Source organism: Etheostoma spectabile, chromosome 2, assembly GCF_008692095.1.
Source record: "Etheostoma spectabile isolate EspeVRDwgs_2016 chromosome 2, UIUC_Espe_1.0, whole genome shotgun sequence".
NCBI lineage: Eukaryota > Metazoa > Chordata > Actinopteri > Perciformes > Percidae > Etheostoma > Etheostoma spectabile.
Genome location: NC_045734.1, coordinates 2,389,762 through 2,417,500, shown reverse-complemented (window position 1 = coordinate 2,417,500; position 27,739 = coordinate 2,389,762). Strand labels below are relative to the sequence as shown.

The following is a 27,739-nucleotide window of genomic DNA, read 5'->3' as shown; positions in this document are numbered from 1 at the left end:
CACACACACCTGCCCCATATAAATACCCCAATGTTAAAATTACACTTAAATAATACTGATATAAATGTGGCAAAATTCCAAAAAGTGAGACAAAAACATTATTTATCAGACTGACGAGAACATGTAAAAAAGACTTTGTGCTGAAAGGATGTGCTGTTTCTGAGGACGGATCCTCAGTTTCCACTGACAGGATGAAGCCCCGTTTCATTGGCCGTTTCACTTCCCACCGGCATCTCAGCTGCTTTTATTCTGAAAGTTTAAGTGAGCTCAGCGAGCCCGACGTTCTCAATCAAAATACACTTTCATTTTCATTTTTACATGAAACTATTAAGCCTGTGTTTCATTTCCAAAAGCCGGCCGTGTGGAACTGCTAATGAAACTGAGCTCAGGATGAAGAGGTACCGTAGCAGAGAAAGAAGAAGGGTTGGGGGGGGATTCAGGGATTCAAAGCTACCCATCTTTACCTGGGTGCACGTTTCTTTCTCTGCAATACACCTTTTCATGATGTGGTGACACGACACGACACCACCATAGAACACTGGCTGCACAACACCGACTGTGTGAGTGAGGTGTGTGTGTGTGTGTGTGTGTGTGTGTGTGAGTGTGTGAGTGTGTGTTGTGTGTGTGTGTGTGTGTGTGTGCGCGCTGTAGATCGTTGACTGCAGCGTGCCATGCTAACCGCTGTGTCACAGGTCAGCACGGTGACCAATGGTAAGCCAGGAAAAAAAGGTAAAAGCACAGTCTGCCAAACGTATCAATCCAATCAGACGCTGAGGGCCCCCAGGGGCCACAAAGTACATTAACATTAGGAACAGATCTCTGGGTTTTTCCGTTCCCTGCATCTTTTTCCTAAACCCTTATCATTTTGTACGTTTTGGTGCTTTTTTATACACGCACTGTGCTGTTTTGCCAGTTTTTTGCCTCCTCCATGGTTGTTTGAGTCTCTGTCTGTGATGGCATGCCACTGTCAGCTCATGTTGCTGCACGTGACACACTGCAAAGCTACTCTGGGGAGTTGAAGGGGAAGGAAAGCTTAAGGCCCAAAAAGGCTGAGGCCGGGCCTGGTCCATTCAGGCCTTTACATTTAAAAAAATCTTCGGAGTGAAATATTTGGAACTCCTTAAAGTTGATTCAGCCAGATTAAATTTTTGGAACCCTTACAATTGAGTAATGATGTAATGATGCCATCAGCTGCACCGTGCTCTCGCTTTGTTTCCACTCTGAAGGGAAAGCTAAAAGTCTGGCTTAATCAAAGTGGAGAAAAGCAACATAGCGGATGCTAAGGTGTTAGCATAGATCACCTGAGCCAATGATCTACTGCATGGTGTCTGTGTTTCATCATTTTTATCAACTCAACTCATCCCTGCCTTCTTTTGTCTTTGAATGTAGGTTTTTGTTGTTTTTTCACTCATGCATGTACTGTGCGTGTGCATGTATGTGTGTGTGTGTGTGTGTGCGCGTGTGTGTGTGTGTGTTTGTGTGTTTATGTGTAGGCGTTGAGACGTTCTTTGGAGCGTGTGGAGTGGATGTCGTGCAGCTCCTGCTCCTCCTTGGACTTGATGTCCTCGTACTTCTGCATACGGCTGGCGTCCTTCAGGTAGCCCCAGTTAGCCGCCAGCGCCATCAGGAAGTGGACCTGAGCAAGGAGAGGAGAAGCCCGGCTTAATCAAAGTACACATCTCAACTTGGAGAAATCTCTCAATACATATATAAATACTCAAATCACATGATTAGCTTCCGGTACAATGCAGAATTACTTTGTAAATGCTGCTGTAAGTCTATAAAGCACTGAATGGTTCCTTCACCAATTAATTTCAGATGTCTTCTTTTTTTTTTTTTTTTAGATAATGCTGTTATATTCTGAATTGTCATCACTACATTTCCCTTTACATAAATGAAGGTATTTTCAGCATAAGTTGATGCAGATATAGGTAGAAATAGGTGCATACAAATTCAGTGTTCAAGTGTTACATGCTCAAATTAGTATGGGGGAGGACCCCCAGGCCCACCTTCATCATACGTCACCCCAGCTAATATGAACCGAAGCTGGTTGCAACAAGCCAGGCAAGCCTATCACTGTTTTTGTGATCTGATCTGCATGCGTTGTCCTGTACAGTCCCACAAACACCCCTGATGTGGGCCAGGAGGCCTGAGGGATGCCAGTTGGGATGCCACAAGGTTGTTTCAAACCAACACTCTAGGGAGCGGCCATTTTCTTATCTCCAGGCCAGGCTTTGGGGAAGGAGAACCTTGTAGGTTGGCGCGTAGTTTGTTGACGCCTCTACACACTCTATCAGGAGCACACAGACAGATCTCGGCTATGAAATCAGCGCTGAACTGAAAATCTAACTTCTCCATAACTTTTCGGTTTCATCATCAACTTCAACATGGAAGCGCAGGTTGAGCTCCTCTCTCCGATGGTTAAGCATTATCAACAGTTATCCACGGTGAGACGCTGCATGCTTCAGCTACTGATGTCTACACCCAGACAGGGGACAACACATTTCTGTGTGTGGAGAGCTTTCTGCTGAGAAACTCGTCGGTTATGAACGGAGGGACATTGGAGAGACGGCTGTCCAAACAATCCCTTCAGCGTGATGCCTGTCTCTATGACACGGTTCAACTTGTCCACCTGCTCCAGGAAAACTCACTTACACTTAACGTGAAACGGCCCCGAAATCACCAAACCCACCAGACTCCATGTAAATGATCACTACTTTTAGAATCCTAAAACACACTTCATTTAAAGTCGACAGAAGCAAAATAAAACTACCAAAGGCTGTCTTGGTTCATCTTTCCACTGTTCCGACAATCACCACTCTGGTCTGGTTGAAATAACTCTTATTTCACCCATTTACATGTGGAGATATGCAGGATCTACACACGCTAAAAGTGGTGATTATTTACATGGAGTCTGGTGGAGCTATGCTGCTCTATACACGCTAAAAGTCTTGATTATTTACAGGGAGTATGTAAAGCAGGAAAAGGGATTTGTAAAAGAGAAAGCATTCAGGATACGTGTTTGTTTTTTTGGCAATGTAATAGAATAAACTAAATCACCTGGGGAAAATAAGCCACAAAGAAAAAAATGGTCTAAGAACAAAAACAGGTCTAAGAATGGTCTGATTAATTCAGAAACAGGTTTGGATGAATTAGAGTGCTGACCTGTATGTGGTCACTAGGGGACACCAGAGTTCAACAAGCTAACAACACAGCACATGAGCTGAAATATGCCATAAAGCTCTGCATTCACTTGTATTCATTTAACTTACAGAGACCCAACAATTTCCCACAATTGAGCGAGCATTTGGTGCGACAGTGGCGAAGAAAAACTCCCTTTTAGGCAGAAACCTCGGACAGACCCAGGCTCTTGGTGGGCGGTAGGGACACAGAGACACTGATAAAGATATGCAGAATTATGACTCATAATTATAGTATAGCTTGTTGAGAGAACCATGGATTCACAGGTCCAAGCTGGACACCCGCAGTAGCATCGCAGGTGGATGCAGGGGGCCCGACGCATGAGCTGTGGAGCCCAAGCTTTCTGGAAAAGAGAGGAGCCTACTCCCGAACTACCGCCAAGGAAAGATCAAAGCGGACCCTGCAGACCCAGTCGCCAAGGACTACCTGAGCCCAGCACTGGGAGGATGACAAAAAGGCCTTGTAGATAAAATGTGTGAAGACCATACACACAACACAGGGTTGTGTACCAGGCTGTCCACTGTATGGTCCAAGAGACTGGGAGGAAACCGTGGAGGGTTTGACATGGTGCCTCCAGTGTTATTAAGACCACTGTTCTTAATGAATTTTTACTAAGTAAAAGAGAGTTACTCTCTCTTTTAACAATGGTTTCAGTTTTTTTGCTGTGGTTTTCACTGAGAGGGTTTTTATCATGGCAGCTCCTAAACAACCTTTCAGGCAGTGGCGGCTTGTCAATAGAGCGCGCTGGGGCGCCGCCCCCATCTGAATTCCAGAAATATGAATGTATACAAAAATTGTATAAAAAAAATGATAAAGTTTACTTATACGATGTGTCGGCTGGTACTAAGAGCCTCAGCATTTATTAAAAACAGGCTTTATTGGTTACTATTTTCTACGTTTTAATATGTTTCCTGCGGTTTCATGGCAATAGGTGTCTATGTGAGTCGTTGATTGGTTTCTTAAAGATTCTCCTCCGAACGCATTGCGCTGCGTCACTGGCGAATCAGAATTGGATACATGTTAATTTATCCACTCTAAATGGTTCTCAACATCTGTCACTCAACAGCCCAGGACCCGCCCAGAAGTAGTTTTAGCAACTTGAACTAGTAGGCTAGCTAGTAAGTAGGTAACGTTACACCTGCTGCAGCAGTGAAAGAAAATTCTGTTGTTTCAAATATCCTTTATAAGAAGGAAAGCTGGTGAAAAAATGAGGGTAAAAGACCTCGGACCCCCCCCCCCCGTTCAGATCTACACATTGTGCAACAGACCATGGAACGAAGGAGATCTTATTCACAAAGCTTCTCCAGCACTATGTATGGAAAAAAACTAACTGGATGTGGTATGAGTAATGCCTTCTTTTGCTTTCCCTGTCTGTTATTTCAATGTTCTGGAAGAGAAATGTTGACAACCACAGGGGTACGGGACTTAACCCTCATGTTGTCCTCAGGGTCAAATGACCCCTTTTCCTGTATCAGTGTTCTTTTTAATTACCCCAAATAACACAATTGATTCTACACAATGCTCTATGGGAAAAAAGTGTTGAAAAAGGGACCAAGACATAAGAAAAAGTTAAATGCATCGATAAAAAGCTTCAACAAAAGAGTTTTTCAATTTTGACTGGAAGACAATGCGAGGGTTAAAACATCTCGAGAAGAGTAAAAAACATGAGAGCAGCCTCGGCCACTTAGATAGCATTAAGCTACATCTTTTTGGAAGACTTAGCATCGCGGAACAGCTAGATAAAGGCAACAGAATTGGTTTCAGAAAGCACAACGAAGAAGTAACAAATAATCCAAAATCCTAGACTGTGTGCGCCAGTGTTTAAAGGAACAGTGCAGAATAAGCTACTGGAGTGTATGCTGTCTGTTGGGAGGGAGACCAGCACAGCGATTTTATCTCAGTCCTGGCAGCTGAGACAATAGATATTCCTACACAGAATGACTGATGACAAACACATCGCGCAGGAAAGATTTTTTTGATTTTGAAGCTCCAGAAGAGGAAGATAGATTCAGTCCATGTAGTAGGATGCATCCAGGACATTCAAAAGATCAGGTAATAAAGATGTAGCTGTTTGTATTTCTGTTATTATTGCAATATAATACTTATGATGATTAATTATCTCCATGCAATGGCTGTGGCTCTCAGCAATGAAAGGCGTGCTGCAGAGGTGAGTTTGTGTTGTAGAAATCGGTCACTGTCATAACAAAAAGTGCCAACGAAGCAGAATTATTTGTTGCTGAAAACGCTGCTGTTCACTGGGTATAGTAAAGTCATTCTATGTTTTTTTTTATTTTATTCATTTTTTATGTGTATTAACCACACTTTTAAAGTAAAGTATACTGAAGTACAGTAATCGAGTACATTTATTTAGTAACTGTCGGGACTGTTGGAAAACGATCCTCAGTGTGGCTCTTTTATTTTAATAGATCGTAGAGTACTGCTCCGCATTCCCTGAAGAAGCACTGAACACTCGGGGTGGGGTGGGGTGGGGGGAATCGACACAGCATAGTATCGCGATTTTTTTCAGTGGCAATGCTTTATCGATACACAGGCGCCAAGTATGGATCTGTTAATGTATATTATATATTATATATTTGTTGGTCAGTTTGTCCCATTTTGCAGCAATCACATTGAAGTGATATGACAAACAGAGAAATGTTTCTTTTTAGATAAAACAGATGTTGGCAACCATTTGGGGACGTCATTTGAAATTGGGAAAAATTAGAAGTTGCAAAAAAGGTTATAAATTGCAGTATTTCACAGAATATTGCAACATGTTTAAAATCGCAATAATATTGTGGCATGAGTATTGCGATGATATCATATCGGGAGGCGTCTGGTGACTCCCCCCCCCCCCCCCCCCCCCCCACTGAACACCACCTTGACTGCCTATCCAATGCTCAATGGGACCAATCTGAATCTCCAGCAAGGATTCAAATCCTGTTGTAGTGCTCTGGATCTCTTCCAAGTTTTCATGGACAATAATCAGTCCGAGTTGTTTTCAGAGACTGTGACCTCCCTGAAAATCATCATCACCACGCCCATGACCACTGCCGAGGCTCAGAGGTGCTTCTCAACTTTTAAAAGGGTCAAAACAATAAACAGGAACACTATGATCCAAGAGCCTGAAGGCCTTAGCCTCCCTCTCAATGGAGAAAAAGCTGGAGACTGAAATTACTTTAACCAGAGAGTCAGTGACAAGTTTGTCACTTTAACCCTTGTGTTGTCTTCCTGTCTTATTAACTTATTAACTTTAGTTTTACAGTTAGTTTTGGAATGTATTGTTAATAAACCTCCTTTATAGGAAATTATACCTAATGTTTGAGTTAGAAACGCAAAAATTAGGAATTATTTAGTCTAAAATTAAAGGAATGGATGTTGATGGATAATCACAGACTGGAATATGTCAACTTTTACTCAATACTATTTCAAAACCTCTTCAATTTTTTTCTCCAAATGCTATAAAATTGAACATGACAACCTAAAATTAATGAAAGTAGAGATTTGTACTTGCCAAAGAGTGTTGTGTGGAATCAATCATGTTATTTTGGAGAATTAAAAAAAGACACTGATATAGGAAAACGGGTCAATTTGACCCGAGGACAACATTAGGGTTAAACAAAAGAAGGGTGAAATTTCTAGTTTAGTTTCTAGTATTTCTAGTAGTTGCCAATGTTTAGTCAAACAATAAGCAAATTACTCAGTTCATGTTGTGCTTAAGCATGTGCGTGTTTAAGTTCAAGCAACATTAGTGTTTTTGGTTATTGATTTAGATATGTGTGTGTTGTTCCTGATATGCGGTGCCTCAGATTTCAGGTGAAGCCAAAATGGCCTTCTATGTGAGCAGGAAGAACAGAGTGGAGGACTGAGAAGGGCAGGGGGTCAGGTGGGTGTTGCTCTGTAACAACAGGGCTAGAATTCAGATTTCATTAACACATGGAGATTTAGATGCTTTTAAACAGTGTGGTATACTAATATTGTCTGTTCTGTTATGGGGTAATTGGGGGCAGCTGTGGCTCAGGTGGTATATTGGTCTCCTACCAATCAGATGGTTGGTGGCTCGATCCCTGGCCCTGCTGTCCCAAGTCAAAGTGTCCTTGGGCAAGACACTGAAACCTGAATTTCAACACAAAGTATTGAAATGAAATGAGCTGGTGTGACCATGGAGACGGGAGACACGGTTGGGTGGTCAGTTTCAGTGTCAGTGGTCAGTGTAATATGAGTCCGCTTGTGTGGCACGTATAATTGCACAAATCCACAATGTCCTCCTCTCTGGATTTCTGTTCTGAGATGGGATTCTGTAGAAACACATCCCAGGCTGGCCTCCTTTCGGTTTGTGCATCCAATTAACTAACAACTATCTGACAGTTTGGCTCCAGTGTGTTTAAAGCTGAGCTGACTCGTTGGCAGACAGTGGAGGACAGCTTCTTTTTGCTCTCCAGGTAGGCGTTCCCATAGCGCCGTGACATGAAAACTATGAATAGGTGCTTTGAGAATGGTTTCTATCACTTGCACTTAGAGAGATTTTGTACAATAATATACTTTTTGAGTGTGGAGCACTGTAGGTGTGTCCATGTCATTCCTACTGTAAAGTAGATACACGGGTTAAAGGCCGTGCCTATCAGTGCCTATTATCCCCCCCCCTTGCCCATGGCCAATCAGCTATGAGTGTAATGGTCTTCACCATGGCGATGACAGCAGCTCCTGCTCCAGCCAGTGTGCACACGAACAGATGGAAGGTCAAGTCCAGCTGCAACACAAGAAATTCACAGTTTACACTGTTCTGCTCTTTGTCTTGGAACAGGTCATGCATTCTATCAGCTGGCTCTTCTCACCTCGTTGGATTCACACATCTTGAAGAACTTCTCAGATCCTGTACACACCTTCCTCTCCTCAGAGATGGCCACCGCTCCTGATGAACACACACACGTCTCATTACGCAGGCCATCTATAAATCAACTGAAGAACTTTCCTGCAACTCTGAAAGAGTCTCTGTAGTTACTGAATTAGATTGGCCAACAGGAAGGAAGGGTCTTGTGTGACCACAGTGGGTTGCTGGGGACAATGCACTCACACATACCTCAATATTATCCAAACTTTCATAAATCAGTGAATTATTAGAATCCTTCCCTATGAGACATGTCCATTAGATGCAGTAATGAGTCTGCTGACAGCATGCTAGTCTGCACTTTAAAGTGGACAACACATGGCATACTGCCAGAGCCTGCACAACGACTCTTGGTGTGTGTCTTTGGTCAATCAAACTATCTGTGGCTAAAGTCTTGGCAAAATGAAACATTCATATTTGAAGTTCAGGTGATCTTAGTCCCAGCAATATCCTATCACCATTTCAATCACTGACTTTGCACAGAAACCCCCAAAACTTTAACTGTGCCCACAAGTAAACATGGACCGTCATGCTGTATTGTCAGATTTGAAATGCATATTCAGTCTAAATGATTGTATTTAACTTAGTTGTTCCTTTGTTTTAGTTTTTTTTTTTTTTACTTTATTTTGCTTCCTGCATGTTCTTTCACACAACCCATCCTCATATCCAAGCAGAAAATAGATTTTGTCCTAAAACTGTTTCATATGTAAAATGACAAAGTCAGAGACGTGCCAGTGGCACCTTAAAGGTGCAGTAGGTAAGACTTATAAAACTAACTTTCTGTCAGATTTGCTGAAACTGACCCAATGTTTGAGTAGAACTACATGAAGCAGGTCATTTGGTGTAGCAGGTAATGAGGGGGCACCACCTAAAGTCTTTAGTGCAATCTGCAGTCCTGCAATCTTGTTCAGATGCACCAGTCAGGGCCAGGGGGGGTGTCTAACTGTATCAAATACTGCTCAGGCACACGCATACATTCACCAAGGAAGTATGCCAATGTAGTTATAAGGGTAGATCCTAAATCGGATCTGCTACCATGGTCAACGTAGTCAGGTCAGAGAGGATCTTTGGTTTGGTTTGGGCATGGGGAGTGAGGATTGTTTAAGGTTAGGGTAAGAATACCAGCATAAGCCAATCAGAGGCAGAATAAGGCGGGCCATGAGGCACGTCTTTTCATTGACACGTCTAGTGGATCCGATCTAGCATCTACCAGTTATAACCCTTGAGTTGTCTTCCCGTCAAAATTGAAAATCAAAACATTTTGTTGACACCTTTATTGAAATTGTACCTAATGTTTGAGTTAGAAAAGCAGAAATTAGGAATTATTTAGACTAAAATTAAAGGAATGTATGTTGATGGATAATCACAGACTGGAATATGTCAACTTTTACTCAATACTATTGCAAAACCACTTCAACTTTTTTTCAAATGCTATAAAATGGAATAAGACGCCCCAAAATCACCCATCAAAATGACCCCAAAGAGTGTTGTGGGGAATCAGTCATGTTATTTTGGGTAGGGGTCAATTTGACCCGAGGACAACATGAGGGTTAAAAGCCCCAGACTCTGCAAAAGGACAAAGATTGGGGGGGGTGGATCACTAAACCATGTGAAGCCAAAAGTCAGCTTTGACACAGCACTACCACCAACTGAGACAAACACATGTCCAAGTCCAAAGGCCGTCTAGCAACCTCTTCTAATAACCTCAGAGGCACAGACCGGGCTGGTTCAACGACTAATACAGTCCAGGTTAGTTCAGCTTCATCAGTCCTTTTGAGTAGGGAGAAGATTCCGGGCTCCATTGTGGCACATGGTACACTGTGGGCTTTCTACTGGTAATTTGGCAGTGGTGTCGCACACACACAGGTTTTTCCATCGTGTGTGCCAGTACTTGCCTGCACAAAGTGGGAGGATGCGCACAGTATGTGTTCTGTCAGTAAGCAGGCAGTGCAGGGAGAATTTGCAGTCAAGGATTATGAGAACATGTATTGTAGCACAGATGAATGGCAAACTGTATTCAGAAGCTGCCCAATACCTTCTGTGGAAAAGAATCAACCCGTTTCTTCTTTAATAAATCCCAAAGGGCAAAAAGACATGTTTCTTTCATTCTGTCCTTTAGAGTTGTGATCTGAATGATCAGAAGAATTTGGACTCAGAAAGCCAAGATGGATAGAAGCGTTCCTCTGTCTGTCTCCATGGTTTAAATTGAAGTGGAATACATACATACAACATATTGTAAGGTCTGCTGTCCTAAAGAACATTGCAGAAGATAAAGCAGAGATGATAACTAGATTTATTTCGAGAGATATTTAAATAGAAGTGATGTTACCAAGGTACATACCGAACTGACGCAGGTCCAGGCAGAAGTTGGCTCCCTCCACCAAGCTGGTGTTCTGACACATGGACCAAACGTTGAAGTACATAAAGACGGGCAGGCTGGTGAAGGCTGTCACTCCGAGCCAAACCAGGAAGAACAGGTAGGCCAGGAAAATGAGCTGAGAGCACAGAGACAGTACATCAGATGGGTTACTGTCCTTAAACACACCATTCATTGGAAACCATTTGTTAAAAGTTGTGATTGCATTGAAAAATGTATAAAGCGTTGTTAAAAACACACACACATTCAAAGAGCAATGATGTTTTAGTTTCAGGCTTACATTTTTGGACACAACTCAACTCTTCACACTGGTCTCAGAACAGGCTCAGTGCAGACACACACACTGTCACTCAACACACTCAGGGCCCAACTTCACCGATATGAGCACATGGTGTGAAGCGCCTGGCGCAGCTGCGTTTACAGCGTGTCCAAATCCCCTTTTGCTAGTGCGCCGGGTGCATGGTCCTAAAGGGTTGTACTTAGTGACTTCATTAATCAGAGGTGTATCCTGGGTAACATGCAATCAACCAGTCAGCGGTCATCTCTCATTCCCTTTAAAAGCCAGGCGCGGTTGTACGTGTTGATGATGAGGATTTCACCATAATATTTTTATTTTTAATTGTTTGCATGTGTGTGTGTTGCTGCGCTTCCTTGTGTGTGTGTGTGTGTGTGTATATGCGTGTGTGTGTGTGTAACAGGCATAGTGTGCACGCACTGTGCACGAGCCTAGGCACATTTTACTAATGCGCTGTTAAAATAACAATTAAATGAGGCGTTTTTGACTTTAGACCAGGTTTTTATTGGTCAATGGTGCGATCAGAATGCACCTGAACACACCTCCCTGTAAGACCAGCACACCCAGAATGTACCCGAACACACCTCCCTGTAAGACCATCACGCCCAGAATGCACCTGAACACACCTTCCTGTAAGACCAGAAAAAGTAATAAAGGTAACAGTAAAAAAGAATAGAGCGTCTAATCCTGCCTCTCCCCAGCATCATGCAGCAGTTATCTTCATCACACTGGATGTCTGCATCACTTCTAAATACTAATGAATGTGGTGTTTCCACTGCTTTCACCTCAATTACTTTCTGAAACACAGTAAGGACGCAGTTTTACCATAGTAAAGATGTAGCGTTTTTCACTTAGTATGTAACCACCGCAAGACGTCTGGGTACAGGAAACGTGACATGCGTGTCACGCTCCCTGGTCTCCTGGGTGAAAGTCCTGTGTTTTTCCCATCCGCCCCCCCCGACCAAATTCCCTATACGGATTTTTGACCCTTTCAAACTACTTGCTAAGGCGTAAGTTCACACGCAATCGCAAGGTAATGTAAGTCAACGGAGGCCAAAAGGCGCGGATAAACACGCTAAAAAGCGATGATAACACGCCAATAATGGCATACGGATTGGCGTGTCATGCATGCGCCACTTCATGTGATCAGTCTGGGAGTGTGTAGACTTTTGAAAACTGTGTTCTAGCGATGAAAAGGGAACTAGAGTTTGGTCCCCATGAACTGTTGCTGTGCAGACTCTAGTTAGAGGTTTGCACCTGTGGCTCACAGTTATGTAGCAAATGAAAAACAACTGAAATGGGGTTCCTATTACAGTTGTTTTTTCATTGGTTTCAACATATATATATATATATATATATTATATAGTATTATATACATATATACATAATATATGTGTATATATACATATATGGCTGTCAATAGCTCAGTCCCTAGGTATTGTCCTTGAGCAAGGCACCAAAGCGCTTGTCATGTGACATGAAAGGTCTCCATTACTACATGTATAGGTCTGGGTGTGTGTGTAATAAATAACAACAGAGTGAAAAACTGAAATTTCCCCTTTCTTTCTTTCTTTTTCCTTTCCCTGTATCTTACTGTGTACGGGAAATGTACTGCATGTATATATGGTTATGTATACATATATATAATATAAAATATCATATAGATATATATATATATAAAACCTAAGATTTTAAAAAGTGGCCAAATGACTTTTACATTCTGTACTGAATTAGTATGCAAAGTAGACTAATTTATTCAATTGTGTATGTGTTTGTGTGTGTGTGTGTGTGTGTGTGTGTGTGTGTGTGTGTGTGTGTGTGTGTGTGTGTGTGAGATGAAATTGTATATTATATTATCAGACTTATCATTAACTACCCAATCAGTTACTCTTTCTGAGAGCGTCATGAAGTGTGTGTATGTGTGTATGACATACGAATGCGGTGAGGCAGCGTCCACATGCGGTGATTTTGAACTCTCCATAGAGATCCCTGATGGCTCCGGTGGTGAAGAACCCCTCCACCAGCAACAGTACTCCAAACACAAAGAATCCAGCTGCCAGGCCGTAGATGATGTACTTCAGGATGTCAATACTGTGCAGAGAACACCACACCCCCCCACCCACACACACACACACACACAAAGTCGTTAAACTTGACTAATTACTAATTACTAAAAGGCAATTATCAGTTCAGCATCATCTGTATTGGAGAAAAGAATCAATTCATCTGATGTTTAAAGGTCCAATGGCATGAAACATTTTTAACAGTAATATGAGTTCCCCCAGTCTGCCTATGGCCCCCAGGGACTAGAAATGGTGATAGGTGTAAACCGAGCCCTGGGTATCCTGCTCTACCTTTGAGAAATTGAAAGCTCAGATGGACCGATCTGGAATCTCGCCCCTTATGAGGTCATTAGATGAACACAGCTGATAAAACTGACGAAGACTAAAGGCTGCAGAAATGCTAGAGTCTTCCCAGTAAAGTATCTCAAAAGTAAAGGTTTGTCATATGATCAGTTGTCCCTGCTGTTATGAAAAACTTGACTGGAATGTAAGGGGATTGCAATTTATACTTATTATACCAAAACCTGAAAACCCACAGGTAGGACTAGGGTCATTGGAGGTAAAACAAGTCACTCACATGGTGAACACATCCAGCGTTTCTCCCGGGGCTCTGATGACTTCAAAGTAGTTCTGAAGGATGGTGACGGTGCCGCTCAAAGCCTCGTGGCCACACCCACAGAACAAGGCCACGCCCATGTAGAGGAGGACCGTAGCGATGAGGGAGGCCCAGGGCAGACTGCCCACACAGCGCTCACAGCACTCCTTACAACCTTAACACACAGAATTCATCTTTTCAAATAGTCGGTGTGATGAAATCAATTTGAATCTATAAATGGGCACAGCAGGTGACAGAATGTTCATATGTACTAACAAGATGATTCAGAAAGCTTTAAAGCATGCACACGCACCATGGACCTGATGATGTAACACAGTAAACTACGTCAATGAGAGGGACTATACTGCGTCTCAAAGCGTCTTCATTAATGAATGATCAGTTGGATTAGCAGACTTTTTCTATGGAGAATACAGTCCTCTTCATTTTTTTCTTAAGAAAATACAAATCGTATGATTTACAACATGCCCTTCCCCTCCCAGGGGATGGGACAATTACACCCCCATACCAATGATATGGATATAGATGCCACTCAACCAGCCATGCCGAAACACTGATTTATGAACTTCAATGGAAAATAATCTCAGAATGAAATAACAGGAAAAGGGAAACGCTCATTTGTTCCTCTGGAGTGTTTTAATCCAAACCACCATCTTTTTTCCTAAAAGTAATGAGTCATTTTTGGTGTCTACACTCATGTAGAAAGGGTGGAAAGTCCACACATTGCCCATTTTTTTCAAACATCGCCAACCTAGCCACTTCACAAGCCCACTCCTGGATAGACGGCAGCCCTTCATTCTTCCATCCTCTATCATTAATCTAGTCTGGATTTATTGTGTCGTTCAGACCCATTCTAACCAATCTGGGGGGAGTCCAATAGAAGCGATGTGTGATCTTGAACTGAACGAGGCTCAGCCTCACATCACGTGACATAGTTTCATTTAATTTTTTTTTTTTTTTTGGACCGGGACAGTGTACATTAATTAACATTGTTGTAAATGCAGCAGAATTAGCCAAAGGGCTATTTTTCATCCGTTGTCCCTTGACAGATCTTAAAGTTGTCCCCCTGAAAAACAACAATAAGAAGATTACAGTGAACAATACAAATATAAAAAGCAATTGAATATTCCTTCAGATTCTGTCCCAGTAGAATAGACTAATCTTAATGCAGGATTTTAGAGACACTGAGGCTACTATGGGGGTATTTAGATTAAGATATTAGATAACCATGTCAGTCGGCAGTAGCGTGAATGATCTGTCAATCGGGCGACATCAATCAGTGGTCCAGGCTATAATCTGGAAACACAGAAGAGGCTAAAATGATCATCTGATAATGAATGTTGTCAATAATGATTAATTCACGTTTCGTTTAAGCAAGTTCACCCTACTGTCACCACGGAAACCTAATCCTGACCATCTGTCTCCTCAGCACGTCTCACCTGTCCCTCCTGCCAAATAGGATTCACTGGAATGATATTATATTTTATATTATATACATAGGAAATGCTTCCCAAACAGTGACATCATACTATGTAATGACACTATGGTGATGCTAGGTGAGCCTACAGGTCTCTTTCTCCTCATCCTATCCATCTCTTCCCTTCCCAAAGCCCAGCTCTGACTGGCTCAGTGAGGTAAGGAAACACAGGGTGGATTTATATTCATACGCCACCGGCCTCGGATAATAAAAGAATACTGGGGTGAGGGTCAAACTAACTAGCTGCCATACTGATGGATGATAACTGCTGTGTGAACGCACAGCAGCTGTTGGTCCACATAATGTCTGGGGATGAATGGACTCAAACTCTCTAGTTAGGCTACCTGTATCACAGTGTGCGTGTGTGTGTGGTTGTGTGTGTGTGTGTGTGTGTGTGTGTGTGTGTGTGGTGTGGGTGTGTGTGTTGTGTGTGTGTGTGTGTGTGTGTGTTGTGTGACTCATCGTGCTGCTAAGGTTTAATTGACCAGCCTTGTTGCTATGCCAACCGGGGTTTGGGCAGGAGCCTGCTGACCCACTTTGCCTGTAGCGTTGTCATGGCAACAGTTGTGGCTCTGCAAGTATTAAAGTCACACTAATGCCCGTTTTCACACACACACACGCTCGCACATAAACGCACACACAAATACACACACACACACACACACACACACACACACACACACACACACACACACACACCACACACACAGTCAGTGTTCAGCTTCCTGAAGGAACAGAGGAACAAAGATGGCTGCTGCACAGTAGGAAGCTACCATTTTACACTGACTGAATCCATTTAATAAAAGATTCATGGCTGCTGTGCTACATGCTAATGTTGCTCTGTATACACGCAGCATTTTGGAAGTGACCAAAGTTTAAGAGACTTTTATTTTGAAATCACACGAAACAGGGGTAAGCTGCAAAAAAAACTGTTTTGGGCATTGACAAAATCATTTCTTCTTTTTTTTTTTTTTCGCGTAAACATACACCAATGTAGTACCAGCTATAAAATCAACTTTTCACGTTTTTCTGGACTCTCTTGCATATTTTTTTTGGATTACTTTGAACAAAATCCGTTTAAGTCTGTCGGAACTGGGGACAGCTGGTGACTCCCAGTTATGCACATTTGGGAGAGTGGAGCGAGGTTAAATTTTTTACAGTTTGGGGTAAATTTTTATAATGAAAGTGTAAATAAAATTTAATGAAATGTTTTCTGGTTTTTTTATTTAAATTCGGTCAGAAACATTGCTTGGCTTTATGTAACCCTACGCATTTGCATTTGAGCATCCTTTAAATTTTTTTGTTTAAAACCCATTTTCACTTTTTTAATTTTTTACTTGCCCCTATTTTATCCGGCGGGGAATTAACTTTTTTTGCCACGGGGCGGGGAGTGCCCAATTTTTACCCCCACTAGCAATTTTGAATGTTTCAATCCATTTTTTTGTATTATTCAAATTTTTTAAATATAAGCAAGTAAAAATATGTGAAAAAAGGAACCTTTATTGCCCACTCTGCTCCTGGGGTCCCATCTTCCAGCTGAGGGGCGGCACTTGATATGGATTCTTGGGATGACTTGTGGTTTTTTCCTCAAATTTTAAAAAGTAGTTTTTCCTTAAACCAACAATTTTGTTTTAATTTCTAAGCGAGTGGGGTGAAGGACGCTCGTTATGGGGTAAGCGTGGGTCGTGCCGTGGCGACTCACTCATCGTCACATTGTGAGGCGAGCCCCCATCGTGAGTGAGTAATATCCCATCTTTTTCTGTCGCGCAAGAGTTTTGTTTCTGTTTCGTAATCGTTTTCAGTGCTAAATAACCGAAAAAATATTTAGCCGTAATGAGGTACTTAGGTATTATGCCGCTTTTTTAACGTTCCCTTTGGCTGTCTGCTTATGCAGACAGGAATCTGACTGACCCAAAAATTTTACGCAGTATTAAGTGAAATAGGTCGGGTGTAATGTGCTGGGCTCCCAGCAGGGGCAGCATGAATAATGTTTTTTACGATGCATTAAAATGGGGTCTGAAAAATGAATTTGGGGGAAACCCCCAAACCCTAGTAACAAAACGTTCCTTCTTTTTCCTTTTGCCACATTCAAAAAGTCCTTTTCTTTTTTACTTGCCCTCAATAGTTGCTTGTGCCGGCATGGGCCTCCAAAACACCGGGGTTTTTTTGCCACAGTTTTTAAACCGAGCACGGAGTGCCCTTAAAAACCCCCCCCACCCGCCACGGGGTTTTTTACAAGAAAAGTCCCCCGCCATTTTTAAAAAGCCCTCACCCTTGGCTGGTGGCGGTTGCAAATTTTCCCAAACCCTTTTTGTATCAAATCTTTTTAATTTTCACGGTGCGGGAGGGAAATATTTATTGCCCCCTTTTTCATTTTCAGTCAGCCCATGTTCAAAAACCCTGGAATCCTTAAAAAGACGTGATTGTCGGGATGGACCAGACGTTGGGAGCATTGGGGTTTAATGTATTTCTGAACATGACTGTGACCTTGCCACGGTCGCTAGTGAAGTGTGGAGCCTGTTTAATCCCCCGGGCTTTCCCGATTTTTGGGGTAAACGCAGAAAGACCCTGACCTGCTAAAAAGTGGGACAGGCTGAACACACACGGCTGTGTACGGCATCACTGTACGGCTGTCTCTCTTTGTTTAGGTAGATTTGCAGACGTGAAACGAAGCGAGTCTTTGGGTGCCGTGGATCTGCACATGGGTAATGCTTCTTAAGTGATCGCACCCTTGACTTAAACGTTTGTCAAACCCGTAACACAAGGGCGCTAACCACTTTCCCCCAGGAAAGGGATCTTAATCTCTTTTACGATTTTATAATGGGGGATTTTAAAAATCTTAATTGCCTACAAAGTTTTTTTCTATTTTGAATTTTTTTATTGGGTGTCTGTGGTACTTTTACCCCTGTTTCTTTATAGGAAAAAGGAATTTTACCCATATATATATGGGGGTTTCTATTTTTTATTAATATTTTAAAAAATTTTCCCCTTTTAAAAACTTATGAAAAACAGAGGGTTTTTGGCGAAAGAAAATGATAAACCCATCTAATAAGAAATTTTTCAATAAAAAAAAATAACCCCTCCAGTTTCCTGTACTCTATCAGTCATTATTAAAAAAAAAACAAAAAAACAGCACCTTAAAAATCAGTGAGATTAACGCCCAAAACACAAGCCCCGGAAGCAGCGTGAGGGGCCCTTTTTATTTGGTCCCATGTTTCCAAACTTTGGCCTCGCATCAAAACAAACAGGGAATTCCATTGGTTCAACGGGTTTTTAAAGACCCAAATTAAAAATTTCCCAAAAGGAAAATAGCTTTATTTTTTTGCGACTTTTCCGTAAACCCCTTTTGTTCCTGCGCATCATGGGCCAAATCACCCAAAAAAAACACACTACACCACACCCACACCACACCACACACACCACACACAATTCCACTGCCAAAAAATTGTCCTTTGGGCCAAATTCCCCCTTTTCCATCACTACGTCTGGTGTGGGACCTGGAAACACTTCCCGGGATCGACGCAAGTTTCGAATCATCGAATCCCTCACAGCAACCAATACAGCAACTAAACTTGGGGGTGGGTTTAGATTTTAAAAAAAGACACATCCCGAAAACCCACCCTACCTCACCCAAACAACTCCCGGATAGGGCCAGCCCCCGCGACGAGGGGCTGCAAATTAATGCAACAAAAAATTCAAGCTCGGTCCCCAATCCCCAAAAAATATAAAACAAAAATTGGGTTTATAAAAAAGCGCTAGTGTTTCAAGTGAGGGTCATCTTTTTGGGGGATGAAATTGCTCAGTAGGCCCTTTTTTTCAAACCCAAACTGCCCCCCATATTTTAATTTTTATGTAAAGGGACCTTTTGGGTGGGTTTTTAAAACCCTTTGTGCAGTCTGCCCAGAAATGTGAATCTGGTAAAAACCCCTTACCAGAAAATGTTGCAATCGGGCTAGGGGTTTAAACCCTTTCCCCCAGCGTTCAACACTTAAGGGATTCACTCAAGGCGCACAAAGGACCCGGTGTTTTAATTTCTTTTTTTGTATTCCAATTTGTATTTTTAACCTGTTAACCAAACAAGAACCAGTTGGAGTGTGGGTGATGCAAACAACATACAATAATATCTAAAATACAATTAAAATCTATCCAATACTAAATTAAGCAATGAGGCCCTTGATCTGATGTCTACCATAATTTCAACATCTTAACATTATCCAGTTTAGATCAATAGATGGATAGATAGATAGATAGATAGATAGATAGATAGATAGATAGATAGATAGATAGATAATAGATAGATAGATGATGATAGATAGATAGATAGATAATGATAGATAGATGAATAGATAGATGATAGATAGCTGAATAGATAGATAGATAGATAGATAGATAGATAGATAGATAATAGATAGATGAATAGATAGATAATAGATAGATAGATAGATAGATAGATAGATAGATAGAGTCTTTATTGTCCCATATGGATAATCATTTCTCTTCTTGTCATGTTCCATAGAACAACACATGTGAAGACACAAAAAAATTTAACACACAAGATACCTACATTAACACATCAAATGCTGGCAGTATTATTTAGCACTGTGATGTTGGTGGGGGCAAACCCTTTTTTGAACTAGGCTTTAGTCCAGTTTGGTGCTCTATATCTTAACTCACGGAACTCAAAAGTGTGGCTGCTTCCATCACGTTGGAACCAATTCATTTTCGCAGTTAAACCAGCCATCATAATACAGCGGACAGGAATGGGATAAAAAGCATCCTGTCCATAATTCAGTAGAAGAAATGGATTGGAAGAACTCACATTCTTCCCAATAATTGTTGATGGTGCCGATGACATCACAACGTTTGACCGCTGGAAATTCCCACATTATATGAAAATGTGCCAGGAGTGCCGTGAGGACAGAATGAGCAGGTCGGGGAGGGATTTGGTGAGAACTTTGTGAGATTCTATGGGGTGAAGTAAGTCCTCATGACTAAATTATAGTGGATCCTTTTATGACCAGTGTTTCTAGAAGCAAGTTGAATGTTGGACCATACCCTGGACTATTTGATGTTGGGAAATCCTTTTTCCAACCACTACAAATTGTTGGGCTTTGGACTGAGTGAGTAGAGTTAAATTTAGATGCAAAGATAAACTTGTTGTGCCTGAGGTATAAAGTCTGTGTATTGGTTGACTGTCCATATTACAACCCCAGGCAACACCATAGGCATTGAGAGCCACTCTAAGATGTAAATAAAAGAAAACTGTCGAGCCAGAAAGACTTTAATTATCCTTTAAATCCTGGAGTGCCCTGTGTTGTAAGATAACACGTGCATAGCTTTTCTGCCCAGCGAGGAAACAAATAGGCTTACAAAAGAACATGCAAATGATATGTATGAGATCATTTTTCCTATCGCCAAACCAGCATTAGATGAGCGCTGATGGACTCGGACTTAAACTTTTGATTTTTTGTATGGAATAATGGCGTATTGTTGGAACATTATCTAATTATGTGGTTTGACTCTAGATTCTGTTATAAGGCACCAGGAATTTGTCACCTCGAAGCTGAACTCGTTTTTTTGATGTGATTGTGTGTGTGTGTGTGTGTGTGGTGTGGTGTGTGTGTGTGTGTGTGTGTGAGAGATTATGACTACACATTATAATATGTTGTATATGTTATTGTACTGGATGCTTTTCCTACCTGCAAGGCTTTGTGCCCTTCATTCTGTTAGACATTAGTGTCAATGAACAGAGCACTACATGTAAGCATCCCCAGTCTGTCCTCATCTGGGCATAAGGCTGCGCTAACATGTAGGATAAAGTTGTATTTCAGCAGCTGTGTGTCTGTTACAGCGCCATTCTCTCTCCCATGATCACGTCTCGCTGATTATGGGAGAGAGAGGACAAACAGCAATGAAAGAGAGAGGAGGAGGAGGAGGAAGCTCCAGAGGGACCAACCACAGTGATAGATGTAAACCCAAAAAAAATTCAATCATCAACGTCAATCACCAGCTGAAAATGTGAAAGGGTACACTTTTGGAATATAAGAATTACAGCATTTAGTTGTCAAATAACAACAACACAAAGTTATCCTCTTTATTTCTGATTGTTTCACAGCAGTGATGTTTTAAAGCACAAATAAACACACACAAACACACAAACACACATGCATACACACACACACACACACACACACACACACACACACACACACACACACACACACACACACACACACACACACACACACACACACACCTACACCTCAGTGGCAATGCAGAACTTCACCCTGTCTGTTTCTGTGTCTGTTTAAGTTGTGCACTGTTATTGGCTGGGGGTTACACACCCCTGACGTCCATAAACATCCCAACTATCCAAAAGAAAAAAGAAAAGAGAAAATGCACAGAGATGATTAAGAGGAATTACTTTTGTAGTGGTCCTTGTTTTTTAAGGATAATACTGCATATTATCCTTAAAACAACAATCAAATGCATTCCATAATGGTAAAAATAATACTAAAGTTGTTTAGTTATGAGGATGTGTTAATTTAACTGTATACTATTCCAAAAAAATATCTTTGCAATCTACAAACACAAACCTTAGTAGTGTGCAAATGTAAACTTATTAATGGACCAAAGAAAACCATTCATGTTGCTTTAAAGCTGCTATTCTGTAAAGCCAATTTCCACTATCATTAAACAATTAATTTTCAAGATAGTCTTACTGTTAACAGGGAAATCCTCCGGACATTTTTTTAATTGTGTAAATTGAAAATGAGTTTGGTATATTTTGACCACCTGTGTTTTTTGGTTGTTGAAGAATAGCCAGTCTTATTCTTGGGCGCTTATTTGTCAGATAAATTTGTTGTGAAGAATGAAGTATGTTGCAGTAGCCAGCTGGAGAAGAAATATGTATCATAGAGCAGCAGGAGTTGATCCTAGGAATGCTGTTCAACTCAACTATAGAGAAGCGTGCTTAAATAGATTGGGGAATCGAAGACCACCTTGAAAGATCAGCCAGTATTGTGTTGAGTACAGCACCATATTTATCGGTAATGATTTTAGCAGTAGAGGAAGAAATGTTCAAACCTCATTCAGAGGAGGCCGAGCAGACATGGACCAATTTATCTTGTAGCCTGAGATGTCCTCAAATTTAGAGAAACTCTCAAAGAGAATGGAGAGCTGAGTGGAAGTGTCACTAACATAAAGAAGAATGTCATCTGCATACAAAGATAAGTGGTGATTAGTATTTAGCAAATCACATTAGCATTAGCAAATCAACTGGGCCAGAGACAGAGCAACAGAAAATGACAAAGAAAGATGATGAATGTGTTACCAACCAAGACCATGGTTGTCATGTAAAGTTGTTTTCACATGTAACTCTGGTGCGGATCCAACAAACAAACTCTGAACCAGTTGAAAACAGGTGTCTCAGTTCGCTTACAAGTCAACTAGAATTCTGTTCACCCAAACACAGGAAGTGAACCAAAAACAGAGCATTTAATAGCCTGCAATTTCAACCTTACACGCAATTTACAGACCTACATTTGATGTTGGGGTGATAACTTTCTAATCCATAAGCTGTTCTGACCACAAGTTGCTGTTCGTCGTCTGTGTGACATCATCATATCTCTCTTTCTTCCACTCACTGTTTGTCATCTGTTCATTATTTGCCTTCTTCTAAAATATTAGAAACACTAAATCAGAAACAGAAAAACCCAGACGTTATACGTTATTTCTTCATCATTTCTGAGACGAGACCACCGAACTATAGGTGTGAAAAGCAACCTAATGAAATATACTGTGGTATACTGTGGTCTTCCAGAACCTGCCATTCAAGGCTGTCAAAAGCCTTCTCAAGATCTAAAAATATAGAAGCGCATGGTGACAAAACTTTAGTAACGCCTTCAATGATATGAAGGAGATGGCGGACGTTATCTGAAGTAAGGCAAGATACAATAAAACCAGTGTAATCATGGTGTACCATATGGGTCATAAATGGGTCAATTCTAATAATTTTATTTTCTTATGCCAATGGGAGGTAAGGGAATTACCTTCAGAGATTTCCTTCTCTCCAGTTTGTTCTCTCTCTCACCCTCCTCCCCTGCTCTCTTCTCTCTCACCCTCTGTGGGCCTGCTAAATCAATTTGCATTGACCTATCCCTCTCTCCATTAAGTTTCTTTCTATTAGTGGTCATAATAATGAAATGGATATGAGGCATATACACTTAGTCCACTTTCAGTTGTATGACTACTGTCAGATATCCCACTGACATCTACAGGAAATCAGAAATTAATTTCTCAAATTGTCCTGGGCCAGTAATTACATAGAAGTATATACCACCAACGGTTGTTACTGCTGATGTATTCAACAGCTGGTTAGAGTAGCCAGATCTTTAAAGACTCAGTGTTTTGGGCGTCCAGGTAGCTCAGTTGGTAGAGCGGGTGCCCATATATAGAGGTGTACTCCTCGACGCAGCGGGCCAGGGTTCGACTCCGACCTGCGGCCCTTTGCTGCACGTCATTCCCTCTCTCCCCTTTCATGTCTTCATCTGTGTTCACCTCTCTGTATTAGTCGTACTCCATTATGTTCAATGGTAAATATGCAGACTGAATGATTGGTGTGGAGTACTGAAACCATGTATCAGTTCATCTGAACCATGTACGCCACATGCATGACAGATAAACGTGAAAATGTGAAATGTGAACCTGTGAGTAATTCACATCAAAACTAATCATACCAACAGCGATGCAAATTTGCAACAGTTGTATAGAAGGCCCCTTTATGTGTTGCTAGGACAGTTTGAGTTCTGTCATTTTGACTTTCTGGGGACACTGGGTGGCTGTGGGTCAGTGGTAGATGGTTGCCTGCCAATTGGATGGTTGGCAGTTTGATGTTGAAGTGTCCATACGAGGTTTAATTCCGATTGAAATGTAATCCCATCAGATCCTTCAACTTGTGCATGATTCACCATACAGCAGAGTGTATCGATGATACTCAAGTAAGCAGCTAGAGTCTCCAGTTTGAGCTCCTTCAGACCAGGGGGCCCGTCCTTTCTTCTTTTCCTGGCTGCTGAGTGGAGGGACAGGGTTAGCCCTGCAGACTCCAGCCCAGTCTCCCAAGGTGCTGTCCCATCACAAAGCTACCGTAAGCTAATTATTGAGTTGCCTTGGTAAACAGCTCCGCAATGTATCCTATACCAATGAAGCCAGCTAGTGTGTTTGTGTTAAAATCATTGTAGGCAGTGTGTCGCGTCTTGAGACTCTGCTCTCACTGTTATTACGGAAAGTTTGGGAAACACTTTGGCTTTGACATGCTGAATGTCCATCATGTGTATTACAGTACATATCATTGTAGACAGACAGACAGATAGATAGATAGATAGATAGATAGATAGATAGATAGATAGATAGATAGATAGATAGATAGATAGATAGATAGATAGATAGATTGATAGAGTCAGCAACACAAAGTTCAGCTCACCAGTCACATTCAACACCACTCTTTTATTCTAATTGTTTTGCGATCATTTCATTTTCAATTGATAAACTCATTCAACATCATTCATTTAATCCATTTTTATTATGAAATGGGCCTGATAAGCTGGACATACTCACTGGGTATGCATGCTGTATAATAATTAGAAGCCTTTAACCAGACTGTAGAATCAATGTTACATTTTTCACAGATGAGTGGTTTGTTATTATTAGTATAATTATTATGTTATTACCAGTATACTGTACATATCCAAGCAACACACAGTCGTCTGTTCAGCCAAGCTCAGCTCAATAGGCAAAGAAACAGACAGGCATCCTTGATTTAAACTACTGTAGGACCGAGACCAGGTCTCTGACATTCTCTAAATAAGAAGATGGGAGGCTAGTGAGAAAACACGAAGAATGGACAGAATGAAGCCAATGTGGGATGGGAGCTAAATGGATGAACAGAAGGAGTGGGGGTGACAGCTAAAAACAAAACAAAATGTCTGAAATGAAAAATCATGTTTGCTTCAAACATCATGCCTCCGCATCGAGCTTTCTGATTGGCTAAAACGGGTTCCTTCCAGAAAACCTTCACAAATCCGCCTATCACGCATCAGAAGACAAAGCCAAAACGATGTTACCGTGGATACAGTGTTAATGAATGTTAACACGGTGATAAAAGCAAATCATTGCTCGTTAAAACCCCTCCATCAAAGTTGGCATGTCTGGGTGCGTGCACGCAGCACTGCTCAGGTCGGATTCAGACGAGAGAAGGTGCAATGGAGAATATGGACACGCCCATTTTCACCGCTGACAGCAACAACAACAATAATAATATGGGAGGATGTGATAAAAAAAAATTAATGCAAAAAACAAACATACATGGAAGGCTAGACAGTTATTTTTAGTAGAATAGTGTATGATTAGAAATAGGCAAAATTAGACGGAGGAAGAAATGGAGGGATGGAGGTGAGCGAGAGATGACTCAAAAGAGAGGGTTAGGGAGAGAGAGAGAGAGACAGATAAAGAGAGAGACCGAGAGCTGCAAAGGCCCAGAGACAGACAGATGGAGTTTGAAATCCAGTGAGTCAGAAACCAAAGATGAAGGGAGAGCGCTAGTGATAGAGGGAGATATGGAGAAAATGGAGGGACAGGGTGGGAGCGACAGACAGACAGCAGAAAAACAGGGAGACATGCAGAGAGCGAGGGAAGAGGAGAGGAGAAGGCGTTCAGACAAGCGTGAAGCTTCAACAATGGAGGCTAACAAAGAAAATCCCCACGGAGGCATCAATCACTGCTCCACTTATCCCTCCTCCCTCACATTTTGGGCTTTAGTGCTAGGTTTTGCCCCACACTCGCACACGCTTCTACCTCTTCCCTACCCCGTGCCACTCCCACCTCCTCCATCCATCCATCCATCCATCCATCCATCCATCCATCCATCATCCATCCATCCATCTGTTTGTCCATCTGTCTGTCCAGGCTCCAAAACAACACAAACCCTCCAGTGTCTGCCATCTCTTCTCATCTTCAACCCAAACAATATGCTGATTTATGCGTCCATTCATCGAAACACACAAGAAAAATGGCTTATATAATCCGGGCAGACGTATAGACGGCAACATTAAAATTCACAGCCTATTGATCCATTCCTGCTGGGATGAAACGATGAGTACAACAGCCTGTTTGAACTGTGTCAATGAAATGTGCAAATGACATGTGCAACCAATGAAACTACACAACCTATTTCTGCAGGACATGTATGTTGTCCTCTTTCCCTCTGCCCACAACACACACAAAGGAAGCCGATGATTCAGACAGGAATGGCTGAACAGAACAATGGCACAGCTGATTAAAGATGAAAAATGAACAAATTGCTCCTCCGTCTTACCTTTCTGGCTTTGCGATTCATCCATGTTTTCCTCCATTGTGGCAACTTCCAGTCCCTTTGTCTCTGTTTAGTGTAAAGCTCTTTAAAGCCCCTTCCTAGCTCTCAGCACAGTGTGCGTGTGTGTGTCCGCGCGTGTGTGCGTGTGGGAGGCGGTGTGTGTGAGAGTGTTTTTTTTCTCTCTCTGTAGACGATGGAGGCTCAGGGAAGTCCCTGTTCCAATGCTCTGCTCTGCCTCTCTCTCTTTCTCTCTCTCTTCACCCTGCCTATCTTCTATCTTCATGTAGCATCTTCACTCTGCATCTTTAGCTTTCTATACACATATTGATTTCAAAAGTGTATGTATGAAAAATACAAAACCTGAATGTAAACCACAAATTATATAATGTGTTCTTAGTGTAAAGCTGTTTTTACACTGTCGAATTAAGTCTGCCAATGTGCCCCTGAGCAGGACACTTAACCCCTAGTTGCTCCAGAGGCGTGTGATCGCTGACATGTCTAGCAATTGTAACTCACTTTGCATAAATGTGTCAGGTAAATTACATGTAATGTAATGTAAAAATCTTTATTGTTGGACATTATTAGAACTGAAGCAAAAGTGTCAAATACAAGGTATGAGCCATGACAGAGTACAGTAAATCCTTTCATTTAATACAAAAAAAACCCACATGAAAAGCAGCTGATTTCAGTCTGGATTCAATGAACAAGGCACTCTGACAAGATCCTAGAAAATAATTACACATAAACCTAGACTGACAAGAACACCTTGAAAGCATCCTTAAGTTACAGGACTGGAAGACACCAACAAAGAGGACCCATCAAACAAGGCCGCTCTGCACAATCACATGGCAAAGATTGGAAATGACATGTAATGAAAACAAAAGGATCAAAGAATTAAGTGAAAAGAAATGTTTTGAGGTTCTTTTTGAATTTTCCCGAACTATCGGTATTGGCATTTATAATGGCCAATGCATTTTTTTCAAATATTCATTCATCAGAATAATTTATAATGACAAATAGAATGAAAAATAAAAATATAGGCCTTAGTGGTCCCCTAATACTGTATCTGAAGTCTCTTTTATATAGACCTTAGTGGTCCCCTAATACTGTATCTGAAGTCTCTTTTATATAGACCTTAGTGGTCCCCTAATACTGTATCTGAAGTCTCTTTTATAAGACCTTAGTGGTCCCCTAATACTGTATCTGAAGTCTTTTTATATAGACCTTAGTGGTCCCCTAATACTGTATCTGAAGTCTCTTTTATATAGACCTTAGTGGTCCCTTAATACTGTATCTGAAGTCTTTTATATAGACCTAGTGGTCCCCTAATACTGTATCTGAAGTCTCTTTATGACTTGTGGTCTAATACTGTACTGATGTCTTATAGACTAGGTCCCCTAATACTGTATCTGAAGTCTTTTGTTATATAGACCTTAGTGGTCCCCTAATACTGTATC

The 27,739-nt window shown here is 41.5% G+C and overlaps 1 protein-coding gene across 1 annotated transcript; it reads right to left on the bottom strand.

The window, feature by feature from the left end:
* Positions 1-724: 724 nt before the first annotated feature.
* Positions 725-26,550, bottom strand: LOC116695576 (neuronal membrane glycoprotein M6-a). Its single transcript, XM_032525912.1, has 7 exons — positions 26,286-26,550; positions 13,402-13,594; positions 12,696-12,852; positions 10,431-10,584; positions 8,037-8,113; positions 7,886-7,951; positions 725-1,636 (listed from the first exon to the last, which is right to left on the bottom strand). Exons 1-7 carry the CDS (start codon positions 26,320-26,322, stop codon positions 1,484-1,486), a joined length of 837 nt encoding a protein of 278 aa, XP_032381803.1. The 5' UTR covers positions 26,323-26,550; the 3' UTR covers positions 725-1,483.
* Positions 26,551-27,739: the final 1,189 nt, after the last annotated feature.